The sequence below is a fragment of the Gobius niger genome, assembly GCF_951799975.1.
Source record: "Gobius niger genome assembly, chromosome: 3".
Taxonomy (NCBI): Eukaryota; Metazoa; Chordata; class Actinopteri; order Gobiiformes; family Gobiidae; genus Gobius; species Gobius niger.
Window position 1 is genome coordinate 16,273,477 of NC_136854.1, and position 15,167 is coordinate 16,288,643.

Here is a 15,167-nt window from a genome sequence, read left to right on the forward strand (position 1 = left end):
ACCATGTGCTTATTCCCCTGCAGGGCACTGTAAAAACCTTGGCTCCGCCCACTCAAGAACCACAAATGCAACACCTTTACACGCTAGCAAAGGGCGCTAGCGCACAGCACTGCTCATATCAGCCTGGGTTTTCATCCACATCTTCCATCTTTATTTGTGTCGCGGCAGGGAAGAAGAAGAAGAGGAGGGAGATGTGGAGTAGTTTCCCAGTCGCCATGACTACCTCACACCCTGTCTTCCTGTTGCCACGGTGATCCGATCCACATCCGTCTTGGGGTTTTGTTGATGATCGGGACGTGTCGGTGGACGGAGTGGGAGCGCGTCTTTGTACCTTTGTAGATGGGACAGAGAGGAGACGGCCTCGACAGGAGCAGGGTGATGTGGGACTGACTCCGAGGGTTGTCCTGGAAACAGCAGCATGCCAGTGCAACAGATCACTGTGGTTCCAGCCCGGGAGAGCAGCGGCACTGGCAAGAGCTCCTCGCGCTCCAAAGACAAGAGTGAGGTGAGCTTTGGCCAAATGACAGTCAAATGTTGTCGTCAGAAACTTTAGCCTGCTCAATAGTGACTACTGTGAGGAGGTAGTGTCTTTTTAGGTCAGTGATTCCGAAAAGTGGATCATTGGTACTGACAGCTTTAGTCCATTTCAAGTAGGGCACCACAGTAAGTCACCAAATTATGTACCTATGCAATAATCCTCATTGACAGAAGTCTCAATCCCAAACTGACCGAGATCTTACACTTTTTTTCCCCGCTAATGCAACCTAGAATATAGTGAAGGGCAGCTTACAAAATGTGCAGAAGTTCAGTATTAGTCATTTCCTTTCCATTGATTTCCTATTTTTTTACTGAGTTCTGTTTCATGAAAAAAAAAAAATGGAAATGTTGTTTCTTACTTTGTTGCAGGCTTTTTATTGGGTCACACATTAGACCAAATCTCAACCTTGATGCAAAGAGGTGTTTTAAACCAATTCATACTAATAAGACTAGATGCAAGTTGCTCATTTTTATACTCACTACTGCCACCTCAGGTCTTACGTGTTACTGCAGTTTCTATATTAAGCTCTTGTATGACGGCACTTTGAACCCGAATGAAGAACTTTTTGAGCGACAATTTAGGATTTTAGAGGCAGTTGTGGTGAACAGGTCTGGGCTCATTCTACACATTAGGACATTGCTGGAACATGAAGGGGGAGGACAATGCGTAATTTTAACATTTTTAAACTCCTTATTGTCACTTTAAGTCCATTTCAAGCTCTTTGATGTGTAGCCAACCTTGGAGGTCCCGCCACAGACCGCAATTTGTGAACCACTGCTTTATTGCACACTGTTTAAAACCCATTACTTTATGCAGGGTCAAATCACCTCAATAAATAAGCTTTGTTCTGCAATGTTTGTGATGTGACATTTAGGTCAGGACCATCATTGAGGTATTTGGCATCGAAAAGACACAACAAGAACCACAGTGTTTAAGAAGTGAAGTCATTCTCTTCAGTTTGGCACAAGTATCACAATTAAAGTCACCAACATTATATAATGCGGGTGTACTAGGACTGTTCTCTGACCTCATGGCACTTGGTTATGTCACATGCACAACTTAAAGTCTCTCCAATGACAGCTGCCATGTGTCTTTAAGTCACATTATAAACTTAGTGCTTATTTTTTATGTTCTTTAAATGTTCCTTCAATATTCAACAGCATCAGATACTGAGTTTTATGTTAAGGCTATTTTCTTCCTTGACTGATAAGACGCACGAATTAGCCAACAGTTGGACAAGGCCATCTGCCTGACTCGTCAAGCACATGATGTATCCAAGGCAGTGACACAGAAGACATAATATGGAAAACTATATCAGAGACATGTGCTCGTCTTCGCAGTTTTTACTTTCAAAATCAATCGGTGTCTCTTTCCTGACATTTTTTACCCAAGAATGATAAGTACTTCTGTCAACAATAACCCACGTTCTCTCCGCCTTTTCCTGCAGGCTGCACTGCCTCTGACATGAGAAAACCATTAACATAAGATGCATTTGCACCAAACAAATTCTCAGTAAGTACAGTAGAAACAGAAACATGTCATACTATTTTTAGATTTATGATAAATAATTATTTGTTTATTAGGGAACTGTAATATTAAAAATACACCCCAAAAAAACAAAGAAAAATACACATAATCCCAACTTTGCTCACCGTAGAACAGACACATATTTTGTTTAAATGACCTGATTTAATTTGTGTGTTTATTCATCTTAACTTGTTATAATGTTACCCCATGAAAAGCTCTCCTGGAGTTACGTTTTGTGTCCTTCAGCCTTGTTTGAATAATCCTGCATAGTCCGTTGTTCTCAGCTGAACTTGATCTGCCTGTGTCAGTGCTCAAATTGCCTCCACTACAAAGTTATCGCTAATAGCATTGCCAGCTATTATTTTTAGCAAAGGATGATTTTTTTGCATGCAGCTGTTTTCCTTTCTATCAACGTTAAGTATAAACATCAATGCTAAGAGTGGCTAAAGCAGAACATTACTTTAATCACATTACAAAGTACATTTCTTGGTTGTTCTCTCTTTTCTGAGCAGAACAAACAGTTTTATCAGTCTAATTGAGGTGGTTGGTTTTGTGCCAAGGTACAACATCAAAAAATAACCCTCACTGCTGTGAGGCTGAGTCGGTAGTAACTGCTGGCACGAATAGATTTGGCGTCTTGTCTCCGCGCCACTTCTGGTAAGTGGCCACACTGCCATGTGAATGCACAGTCTCGTCAGGGCTCAGGCGCTAAGCAACCATGGGTCTGCTTATGTTGCCCACAGGAGTGGGCTTTAGTGGTGCATCAGCAGTGATCATAAGTTAATATTTGTTCTTTGCCTCTATATGCATTCTCGCATTTTTCCCATCCATGCAACAAGACGATCTTTGATAGGAATTAGTGATGTCCTGGAGTCACTAAGGAGAGGCAGGAAATGTACGTCATTGTCAGTGCATGAACACTCAACATATTTAGCAATTACTGACCATTAAAGTGTCCTGGACTGGAGGTGTCCTTAATAAGCCCATGCAGAGAACACTAAGTTCTGTATTTGTGTGGTTCAGCGGGAACATGCTGATGATGGTGACTAACATCACCTGTCCATGACTGATGGTTAGTATGTTCTTGGCAAAGGACATGGAAATGTTCCACTAAACCGAGAGATACATAATGCATCATAAGCTGTGTTTGTTTTATATTTTGTTTTATTCATGATGTATTATTCATAAATACCTTTTCATCATTTGCCTGCAGTACAAAAGACAATGAAAGTCGGGTGTGCAGTAAATATTTCATAGTAAATTTCTATGTTTCGGACATGAGGTCAACATGTTCAAATCAAATATGGACTTTACTGATTACAATCGTAATGTTAATTTATTCACAATCACAACAACACTACAGGGTAAAGACTGTGATGCTTATTTTTGGCAGATTCTAGGGTTAAGATCAGTTTGCAATAACCCTAAAAAGAAAAGTTTCTGATCTAAATACTCGCTGCCAAAATTCTACCACAAGTGCGCAATCCTTATCTTCAATGATGCTTTAAAATCACTAAACATTTCATTTGTATTATTAAGACAAGTGTAATCACAAGTTTCAAAGCGCTACATATATTTTGAAACATCCTTGTCACCGATAAGAGGGAAGTGAGGCGTCACTGCAGATGAAGAAACCGTGGCTTTTTTTTGACTGATTATCTGAGTTCTCTCTTGACTTAAAATCATAAAGACAGATTGGCCGTGTGAGGGTTTTAAAACATTTAATAAGCCTCAGAAAAAGTTTAGTTTCATAAACTCATTACATTGATCTATGAATCTGTGATTATCTGAAAGCACTAAGATGAAAAGCATTGAAACGTGTACTTGTACTAAGTTGGGACTGAATACGATGCCAGTCATCATTCATTTGCAAAATGCACACATGAACCGGTATTTGATGTTGTTGTTGTTTTTTGTGCAAACCTGATTGACAGGAGTGAGTCAGCCCCTTAAATCTTTCACTTTTGTTCTAAACGCCCCCTACCTGAAGGGTGCTGACGATGCGAGCATACCCCAAGGGGTCCCCGCACCCCTGGTTGAGAAACCTTGATTGATAGAAAAGCATAATCAAGTACATTTCAACTAATATGTACTGAGTTCATAAAGTTTATGTTATGCAGAGGTTTGAAGATAAAATTGTTTACAAAAATAATGTAAGAAATATATATATATCGTTTACACTGAATATGCTACAATAATACATTAACAACAGAAATGTAGAATAATGGCCAAATAAAACGAGCATTCAGCCCCAAACACCACTGCCTGAAGCCACTGTATTTATTCTTGGAATGCCTGTTGGCCAGGTTGTCGATGTAAATGATTATTTGTTCGGAATTGACCTACCTGGTTAATTAAAGAATAAATAAAGATATATGTGTTTTTTGAATTGTATTTATATTTAAACTACAACACATTTTGGCCTCAGTCATTCCCAGAAACCTAGCGCAGAGTTTGCGGCAACTCCAGTCGAGCTACTAATTTAAACCTGGCTCTCAGCAAATCCCTTGATCAGCTTAGACCGTGCAGCCATCCACGCAACAGCGGCTTTCCTGTTTATCGACATGAATCACACACGCCGTATCTTCTGTGCAGTAGGTGCAAAGCGGGGGCTGCTGCACGGACACTGCTTTTTCTTTCCTGCGTCACCGCTAAATATAATAATGTTGCCTCCTACAGTAGGCACCGGCAGGATGGAGAACCACGGACCTTTGTTGCAGGGGCTATTTCTAGAGATGTGATGAGCAATATGATGGGATAGTCTCTTTGAGCGACTCCAAATGAATAGCCATAAGTTCCATCACAAGCCATTTCAGATGCAATATGCAGCACATAGAGCTGAATTTTAACTTTGAAGGCAACAGTGCCAACGGCTCAATGGGAATTTCTCTACAGCCTCCTCATGGGGATTTCTATCAGCGATTCTTGTAACATTTTTCACTCTTCCATTCTTACATGCTGGAGAGGACATTGTGTTACATTTTAAAAGTGTAATATATTTTATTATGCATTATTCAGCCTTTTACTTTACAACATCTTTGCACGAGCATTTCGTGTTATGTAAACAGTGGGTAAGGAGAACAGAAGTAATTGGACATACAAAACCTTGGACTTGGAAGTGGAGGCAACTTGAGAGCTGGATTGATCAGTTTTATAATGTGATGATGCCATAGTGCCAGGTGGAGTGCAGGGGCCAGTACAACTCTGTGGGAGAAATACATTTTTTGTAAGAAATCTCCAAAACGAAAATTAACAAATGATTTTCCTTATCAGTAATTGACAGTGATTGGATTCACAAACCTGCCGTATTATTTTTATGAAAGTCCTTCCTATTGGCCAGCATCACGATCATCTTTTCGAATATTGTCACCACTTTCAGAGAAAATAATTGGACATTAGTTCATATGTGCTGACAGAGGAGACAATGAACTTTGAGACCGTTTTTGTTTCATGTGGATACTTCCAGTAATGACTGAGATATTGACCAAAAACCAAAAGACAAAAACATCTGCAGTTACCATAGTTACCGCCTTGGGATTTTCGGTTGCCCTACACCTCAATTTTAAACTATGGGCTTTTATTAGAGCAGTACTAAGTAACTCATGCCCCTAGAGGCCATAAGCACAACTGCAGGTGTCGTAGCATGCTGTGTTTTTTTACTCATTAATTGCCCATGAGAGTAAATACTACACTGACAGAAAAGACAAAGGGAGAGAGGGATATTGTACATCCTATTACACAATGGAGATCTTTTTTTTCACTCAAACTTGGCTGTAAATACTGTTTAAGTGGTGCTAGCCCTCAGTTAGCTTTGCCCGTCAGCCTGATAGCCTCTTAGTGATTCTACTAGTGTGTATTGGTGACTCCGACCCGGTGCAGGGAAAGTTGCAATTGTGGTTTTCTGGCCGGAGACACCAGGGGGAGATGAAAGACCCTCCAATCATCCCATTAACACTTGTATTACCCCCAGAGGGACTACGGAAAGGATTTATGAAGGTAAACAAGTTACTTAGTTCTTCTTTCAGTTGTCTTAACACAGAGTGGCGCTTTCCTATTTCATCAGCAAGTATTTTGTAGCTCTTGAGCACTCAAACATGTCAATTCAGCCTGACACCGTATGTACCCTTTGTGATCTTAAATTCATAACTGGTAATATATAAGTTTTTTTGTTGTTGCTTTGTTTTACTTTTATTTTACCAGGAATGTCCCACTGAGATTAAGAATCTCTTTTTCAGGGACCCAGGGGGGAACCTAATGTACATGTTTTAGCCGTGGGGAAAACTCACGCAGACATGGGGAGAACATGCAAAAACTCCACACTGACAGGCCCCGTCCAGGTGGGAATGGAACCCGGGACGAGTTTCTGTTTTGCATTAATTCTAACCTTTTTGCCTAAAAGCGATCAGGAAATAATTTAAGCAACAACAAAACTAGAGCCGGGATGAGATAATGTTTGCTAATGTTGACACGATGTTAAATGGATTATGATGTATTGCAGCTTATTGATTATGCATAATGTGCTGTATATCTTCCTCCACTCGAGTATAAAGTTAGTAGTCGCAGTTGTGTCCTTTTGCCACACAAACCTTGAAAGCGATCGGCTGCATGCAGAGGCCAGCAGGGTCACAGATGGTTGATTCACTGCTCTAAGAACTGCACGAATAAAGTGCCTTTAAGTGGACTTTTAATTAGAGGCACATCACAGAGCAGTGTGCAGGCTGATCTCGTAATGGGATTGGCTGGCTTTACCTCTGGCCACAATGAACAAAGCAGTTTTCTCAGGTGACAGGAGTAAACCTGGTTCACCTGTCTGAAAACTGTTGTGGATACAAATCGGACTTAGTGGCATTTGTTCACTGATCTGAAGATTCATGGTTAGTGGTTCGATCCCAGCGGCCAGTGCATACTGTCATCATGACCTTGTTTATGTCATTTATTCATTTGCTTTTTGTTCTTTCACCCCCCCCCCCCATTTATTTGAACAGTTCTAATTAAATAAACTTCAAATTTGAAATTATATTACAGTAGTAGGTTCCAACCTTTTTCTTTTTGTGACCCCAATTTTACAGATGAATACATTGACATTGACCCCAATACCCTCCCACTTGAAGTGATTAATATTCATTTCAAATTGAATAATATCATTATAGAATAATCATTAGTATACAATGTGTGAAGTCGATGGTTAAGATATTTCTGGATTTTTGTGTTGTTGATTTCTGGAGATATATATATGTTTTGTAATTCATGCAGTCCTTATATTTTATAGAGTTTAGTGGCGCTAGGCTAGTGCTAGGCTAGCGCATGTCTATGGTAACTGGTAGCCTGCATTAAAAACCTCTTCAAAATCATCAGGTAGTCCTCCAAATGTTGCCATATCTGATTTGTAGAAAGCTCCTTTGTGAATTCCACGTGTAGTAATGCCGGCCGCAGGTAAACAAACCACTGTAGATCCAGTAACTGAGTAGATCACTCCCCCAACCAGGAAGCTGATGCTGCTCAAATATAAGTTCATTTAAATGCAAAATGGTTATATTTAAAACATTATACAGTCAACACAGACATTTATATGGGTAGTCTGGCGTTATAAGTGATAGTTTGCCTCAGGTGCACTGTGCTTGGGTCAGACTGTTTTTAATGCAGGCTACTAGTTACCATAGACATAGTGGGCGGGCGGAATAAGGTGAATAAGAACTGCATGAATTAAAAAATAAAAATCTCCAGAAATCAACAACACTGGATAACTAGGAAATGAGGCCCTATGTCAATTATCCTGAAATATCCCTTTAAGGCTGCTGCAGATATACGAGAACACTATTCTCCTCTCAGCGCTGTGGGTTTGGATCTTGGCTTTGACAGTTTGCTGAATGTCTCTCCGGATTTCCACCCCGCCTCATCCTCAGCTCTTGATTAAAGCCTATGGGCCAACAAAAGAAACTAAAAACATGAAAATGTTTTGCCTTCGCGTGCCCAACTTTTTGGACCTCTTTTTGCAGAAGCTCTGGAGGACCCCTGTGAATAACCTCTCGGTTGGGGATTATTGATCTCCAGTCTGAAAAAAATCAGTTGAACAATGTGCGTTGTAATAATATGTTCTTCTGGTTACTGGGTATTGCAACAACTAAAATCCACCAACTGGTAACATTATTAGGTACACAGATTTATTTTGACCTGACGTTTGATAAAAAGCATGAAATTGAGTTCTGTGGTTTGGTGGTACCAGAGGGGGATTTATTGGTATAGGTGTAATGTTAAGGATCATAAATGTGCTGCTACCTGAATCTGTTTTGTTACTGCTATGAGAGTAGGCAGAATAGAGGAACACGATGAGGACATCTTGCAGTCTTAAAATGGGGTAGTGGTTTGCCTCGGCCACATGCTGAAGTGCTGCGTGATATGGCAGCGTCACATCCTCGCGTTGAAGCTCTATTGATCGGCCTCTCTCTCCTCCTGCAGGGGAAGAAGGCCCCTGGACGCTCGGGAAGTCGATCCAGCAACATCTCCAAGGTAACCGCTGAAAATCCCGGAGTCCTCAGAGCTCACTCACGTCTCAGTAAAAAGTGGAGCAGAGCTACCGCCGTTTATCCAAGCAGAAAGTAATGTGCTAATGCTGGGGCGTCAAATCAATAGAAATTCCACACAGTGCAACTGAGGCGCTCCTCTTATGACGGCGGCTCTAACACAAACATGAAATTCAATCGACTTTGACAGTACGATAAAAAGCTCATACTGTCTCTGTTTCACGATCTCTGAATCAATATATCTCTCTTAAGTTATATTTCTATTGAGAACTATAGCTGAACATGCAGTCTACCATTCTGCATTCATTCTGCATTTTGCATTTGAAGAAACAGTGCAATATGGTGTGCTCTATTATTATCATTACATAAGCATTATAGATGCCAGTCCTTTTACCAAAGCAGATGAAGGGTTTATTTCTGAGTTCTAAAGAGAAAAACCCTTTTAAGTATGATCTTCTTTCCTCTCTCACACACTCAAAGGAAACATTTTGAAAGAACTCACGCCAAACACGTTCACTGCAATGTTAGACTTGTTCTATTAAAATGAACCTTTTCATTTTTTAGGTCAGCAACTCGACGGGACTGACCACGGCCTCGAGGACCTCCGTGACCCCGTCTTCTCAGGACATCTGCAGGTACGTCTGAGCGCTGGGATTCATGCTTTGCATGAGCTCTCTGCTGACATGTTCAGAATGAGTGGGAGGCTGAATGAGCATGGATGACAGGGATGTATCCTGGAGGCACAAACAAATGAAAATGGATGAGATCTGATAGTGCTGCAGTAACTCAATCAGTGAGAGCCGGCTGATTGTCCCGTCCTTCCTTTTGCAACTGTCTGAGGGGGATTTGTCAAACATGTGGCGTTTTATGTAAATGTCATTCACTTCATTTCACATTTTATTTCTATTTGTATTTTACTTCGTCATTTTCTTTTCAGTGGTTAGTGCCTGTGCCCCGCTTTACACTATCACTAAAAGTATGAACAATAGGACTCTTTATCTCAGTAGTACTTTCCTACTTAAATAAAAGTTTAAAAAAAGAAGATTAGATTAGATTAGTCTCTAAATACTCACTACTGGCAACTACCCTCGTCCCATCTGTCGGCTGTGCTCCGGATGAACTTACCTGAACTCTCCCAGGGAACCTGTTTAAGCAGGGTTTATCACAGGTCTGTCCAGGAATAGTGCATGGCTCAACATGTGAGCATTTCTTAGGCATTCCAATGGTAAATACATATCCCAAAGAAGTTTTCAGATAAACTGTACATGAAGAGGATTTCTTAATATATCCTAGACAATAGGTAGATCTAGTAAAGATAGGTGGCAAATGACAAATCGACAATTAGAACCACACATTTGCCCCTCATTGATCCAGTGGACAGTTACTCGAAACTGGACCTGACCGACCGCATTCAGCTCAGGCTCAACTGACTTAGATCATTGAGTTACTGCCATTCTGCCATTTTTTTTTTAAATTAATGATCGCCAACATTTTATTCTGATTTAAAGGGAAACACTGCAGGAAATTATGATAATGTATTAATTTATTTGGACCTAACATGTGTTCTTACCTGGAGACAAAGTCATTTATTTATTTAGGAAATGGTATCTTCATAAGCTGTTTTCTCAAAGTGCATTTTTCTCACACTATGGTGACAATGTCTCCATCTGACACCAAATGTATATGCACTGCATTTTGAGTGATTTATTAAGCGTTTAATCCCCAAATAAGAAGATTTGAATGTTTACAGATTACTCCAGAAGTAAATAAGACATACGGAATAGCCTTTAAAATGATCCTTGTATTTAATATGTCGCCAAAATAAATACAGTTTGGTTTAAACATACTCATTATTCAGATTTTACAAAAACGTAGGCAATTGTTACTTTTAAATGCCTTTATATTTTCAGATTATAACCCGCAAGTTCCATGTGTAGGCACAGGTAACAAGAAAGTAATTGCATATGTAAGTACAGGTAATTACACAATAAAGTTTTAATAAAGGTGTACAAAGTGTAACAAAGACAGCTCGCGCTCACGTGTAGTTACACATTAGTGTTAGGGAAATACTAAAGGAGTCCGGAGGAGATGTGGATGGAGAGACGGGACACGGTCTGGATGTCTTACATGGTAGAAGTTTATTACCGTATTACAGGCCTGGAGACATTTGAACAGTCAACACAATGTTCAGAGCATTGATCATTCAGAGTCTGGGGATACTTCCACATGAAGAGAGCTATATAGCCTCGGTTACACGTAGGCACTAACAATCTACCTCTCGGACAATGTGCCACGTTGACTAGGCCACAAGTCATGTAGAAGGTCGGCGCCTGAATGTTCCCCTTTGACAGTACAATATGATAAGATTCGAAAGGAATGTGCCATGGCTGAATTAACTCTATAATTCTCCATCAATTAGGTAGGGTGAGCTTGTGTGTTATGTGCTCATTTTCATCAATTTATGAAACAAAAGATGGCACAACAATATAACGGCCAAAACACCTGCAGCTACACGTTGTACAGCTTTGTTGCACTGTTTACCCCTTGTTAGACTTTATTACATGTAAGATGCGTACTTGCTAATTCCTGTTCCCTACATATGGAACTCGCAGGCTGTGATCTGAAGTGTTGCTAAGATGTTAAAACAAAGAAAAGTTTCAAAACATGTTTTCTTTTCTCATCTTTATGTGAATAATCTACAGCAGAAGTTTCAAATTGGTATTTTCAAATGAGTTTAGCCGTGTCTCACCTTTGTGCACATCTGTTTGATTCCCACCCTGTTTATTCATACATTTCCTTTCTGTCTCCATCTGTGCTCGTGCGCCTTGTGTGTCTTCAGTTCCGGCCCGCTTTCTCGTTTACAAGAGGAGACTGCGTTACCAAACTCAGGGAAACACACAAACTCCTCGACAATGACAGTCGCCAACACACTGGGCTCCACGGGGCCGTCCCAAAAGAAGCAGGTGAAACGCCGCCACCGCCACAAAGGCTCGGGCTGCCCAACCTTGAACTGCGTGGACAGCAACTCCAAACCGGACCTGACCGACCGCAGCCTCAGCTCGGACCGCAGCGAGAAGGGGGAGAAGCGGGACAGGCCTTTTAGACCCAAGAGGGAGCTCGCGTCGCGCCTCCGCTCGTCCAGCGCACCGCAGAGCAACTCCAGCTCGGAAGAGGACTCGTGGAGACAGGCCCGCAGCTGGAGCAAGGAGAAAGCGAGGAGAGTGCGACGGCGCAGCAGCAGCAGCCGGGACAAGGAGCCCAACGAGGTCGTCGCCTATGAGAACAAAACTGAGGAGATGGAGCTGCAGTCGATCAGCTCAGAGGAACAAGAGAAGGAGAACCAGCCGCAGGAGGAGAGCAGTCTGAAGAAGTGCCACGGAAGCAGCGCCTCAGTGAAAGAGGAGGCGCCGGAGGTGAAGGAGACGTCGACAAGTAAAGAGCAGGAGGCTGACAGTCCCGAGGGCAGCAGCACCCCGGCCACTGAGGAGGAGCAGCCAGGGGAGCTTATCACCAAACGCTACCAGGAGAGAGGCCCGGGCAGCGGGGACATGTCGGTGCCCACCCCCCAGTCACACTGCACGGGCAACGGGGCCACCACGCTGCTCCCCTACTCCGACTCTGAAACCGAGGTCTGCAGGTCAGTATTAACGGGGTGGAAAGTATTAGCTAATGACCTCTCACAAATGTGGAACTTTAATGGACGTCTTCCTCTGATTTGAACTTGTCACTGGCTCAGAGTGATTCAATTTAGTCATTATGTCAGATGTTTATCATTTAGCATCTTTAAAGACAATAACAGCACTGCTATTTCCTCCTCTGTCCTGTCACAGGATCTGTCACTGTGAGGGGGATGACGAGTGTCCGCTGATAATGCCTTGCCGCTGCACAGGAAGCCTGAGTTTTGTCCATCAGACCTGCCTCAACCAGTGGATCAAGTCGTCAGACACGCGCTGCTGTGAACTCTGCAAGTTTGACTTCATCATGGAAACCAAGCTCAAACCTTTACGCAAGGTACGCAGCCAAAATGTTGCTTCCACATAGTCGCTCAATCACTCCATAACCTTGATATTTATTAGGGAATACTTTATTAAATGTAGTCCTGTCCACGACTCTTTTATCCCACATGACGTTGGCCGTGTGTCTGTCACAGTGGGAGAAGCTCCACATGTCCAAAGGTGAGAGGAGGAAGATCTTCTGCTCTGTCCTGTTTCACCTCATTGCGATCGGCTGTATGCTGTGGTCAGTCTACATTCTGGTCAAGAGAACAGCGGAGGAGGTTCGACTGGGAAAGAATGGTTTGTAACTTCATACACTGCACATTTATTCACTCATTTATTTTTATTGTCTTTAGTTGTAGCTAATAATAACAAATGTTTCACTATAGTGTTTCATTATAGTGCAAACATTAATTGTAACGTTGTAACCCTGTTCAGTGTGGTGTTTTAAAGCTAGTTTATTCTTATACAGTAGCTGAATATACATTCATAAATACCCGTTCTCCTTTCTTAGTAGCGGATTAGATCCGTGCTCCTGACGTTGTGGTGGTGTCCTAAAGGATAGTGAAGTCCTTACTAATCTGCAAGTCATATTTGAACCGTAAATGAATCATAATTAGCTGCTCTGATTCTGATTGTTTTTCCACCATTCAAAACAACTGCTTTAAAAATACTTTAAAATGCGCAAACAGATAGTACCAGTGTCAAATGTTGTCGCACCGTCATCGCCTACATCAGAGACACACAATAAAAGTACACTTTCACTGCTGCATGAATGCAAGCGTCTTCGCAATATACAGAAGTCAACTTGATTTCAAAGGAAAACTTCAAATCCTGCCTCCGTGTCCGTCCCTAATTGTGCTGTGACCTTCGTGAACTACTCTTTTAGATTTCCTGGTAGAAACCTGGGTACATATTCCTTAATATGTACAGTGTTTGAAACCTCCCAAAGCTGTGCTAACATAATGTAAGATGATAAAGGAAGATTCCGCCACTCTTGATTGCAGATTTATGGAGAGTTTCACTTTTGCAGTACTACTCATTAGAAGGTAAGCCCGGATCAGTATTGACCTTTATTTAACCAGGATAGTCCCACATGCTTCTTCCTCACACACTCCGAGGACGTCCTGTGAGCGCTGTGTGTCTGTGTGGCAGGTGTGCTGGAGTGGCCTTTCTGGACCAAGCTGATCGTGGTGGCCATTGGTCTCGCGGGCGGACTCATTTTCATGTACATCCAGAGTAAGGTGTACCTGCAGCTGTGGCAACGGCTCAAAGCCTTCAACCGCATCATCACTGTGCAGAACTGTCCCGACAAGGAACTGCACAACCCCCTGGCACGCAGGTCCCACAACAGCAGCCACAGTGTGGAGGTCCCCGTCAGCCCAGCCCCTGTATCCACACAGGCTCGCTCAGACTCTGAAGCGGCCATGGAGGCAGCCGTGGCTCCAGTGCACAGCCCTGTTTGACTTTTTTTCTACTCATTCACATAACGGATGGAGATTTGTCCAACGCAGAGGACAGACCTCCACGGACTTGGTTGCAGCAAATTTCACAGGGAAATAATAAAAAGGAAATTGAAGCCATCAGCCTAAAACTGCTAAAGTTTTAAATGTTACTGTTTGGTGAATCATTTCTGCACTTTGTTTAATTGTACTGACCTGTCTGAACATCATTGAAAACATGGAATACGTGAACAGAGTTCAGAAAACCTATTTTCACAAGTCTATTCACCTTACTCCGGAGGTTCGTGTGGGCGCTGCAGATTTTAGCAGCAAACTTTTTCCCTCGTTTTCCATTTAAACGAACGGGCTTCGCGCTCTACCACAAGTGTCAATACAATGGAAGTGCTGAGACAAGGCAAAAAGAGCCAAAAGTGGGCGGGGTGGAACAAGGTGACGAGATAAGTATCCCAAGCATGTGACACGAACCAGACTTTCGTTCACATTTTTAAATACATTTTCTTTAGGAAGTATTATTATTGAAACGTATTAAAATGGCAGATTGAAATACTCCAAACTGCTAAAGTTCTGATAGTTGACCAGATCACAACACATTCAGCTTAATCATTTCTCATAACAAGTACTCAATGCACACATTAATTAAATTAAATCTTTATTTTGGTAGAGTAGACCCTTGAGGTCACTTTTTCGAGGGAGTCATCAATAAAGACTGAAAATACTTTTCTTTGAAATGTAGATACCATTCTGTGGTGCTCTCATTTTGAGACACTCAAGACTTCGATGCCATGAGATGATTGACACCACTAATAACCAAGTCATGTGACAGAAACTGATGTTCTGCACCTTCTCAGCAGTAGTGCAACTACTGTTTAGAGTAGACCCCCTAGATCATTTTTTGGAGGGGGTCATCTAGAAAGACCGAAAATACTTTTCTTTACCTACACTTTTAGAAAGACATTTAGGTGGTTAGTGGGTACTCTGAAAAGAGTATTTTTTAAATGTTATTTAATACTTAATATGCACACCGAGATGGACTCGTTGCACTATTAAATTAATCCAAAACGCACTTTGTCAAAAACACACTTTACATGTGGACAATCAGGTTTCCACAGACCAAAGATAAGCA

General features: G+C 41.8%; 1 protein-coding gene across 1 annotated transcript; it reads left to right on the forward strand.

Moving 5' to 3' along the window:
* The first annotated feature begins 43 nt into the window (after window positions 1-43).
* Window positions 44-14,994, forward strand: LOC306960381 (uncharacterized protein). The gene is made up of 7 exons (XM_079552814.1): window positions 44-505; window positions 8,522-8,572; window positions 9,151-9,221; window positions 11,426-12,223; window positions 12,417-12,597; window positions 12,737-12,881; window positions 13,737-14,994. The coding sequence occupies exons 1-7, from the start codon at window positions 419-421 to the stop codon at window positions 14,045-14,047; spliced, it is 1,644 nt and encodes a 547-aa protein (XP_079408940.1). The 5' UTR covers window positions 44-418; the 3' UTR covers window positions 14,048-14,994.
* The last annotated feature ends 173 nt before the right edge of the window (window positions 14,995-15,167 follow it).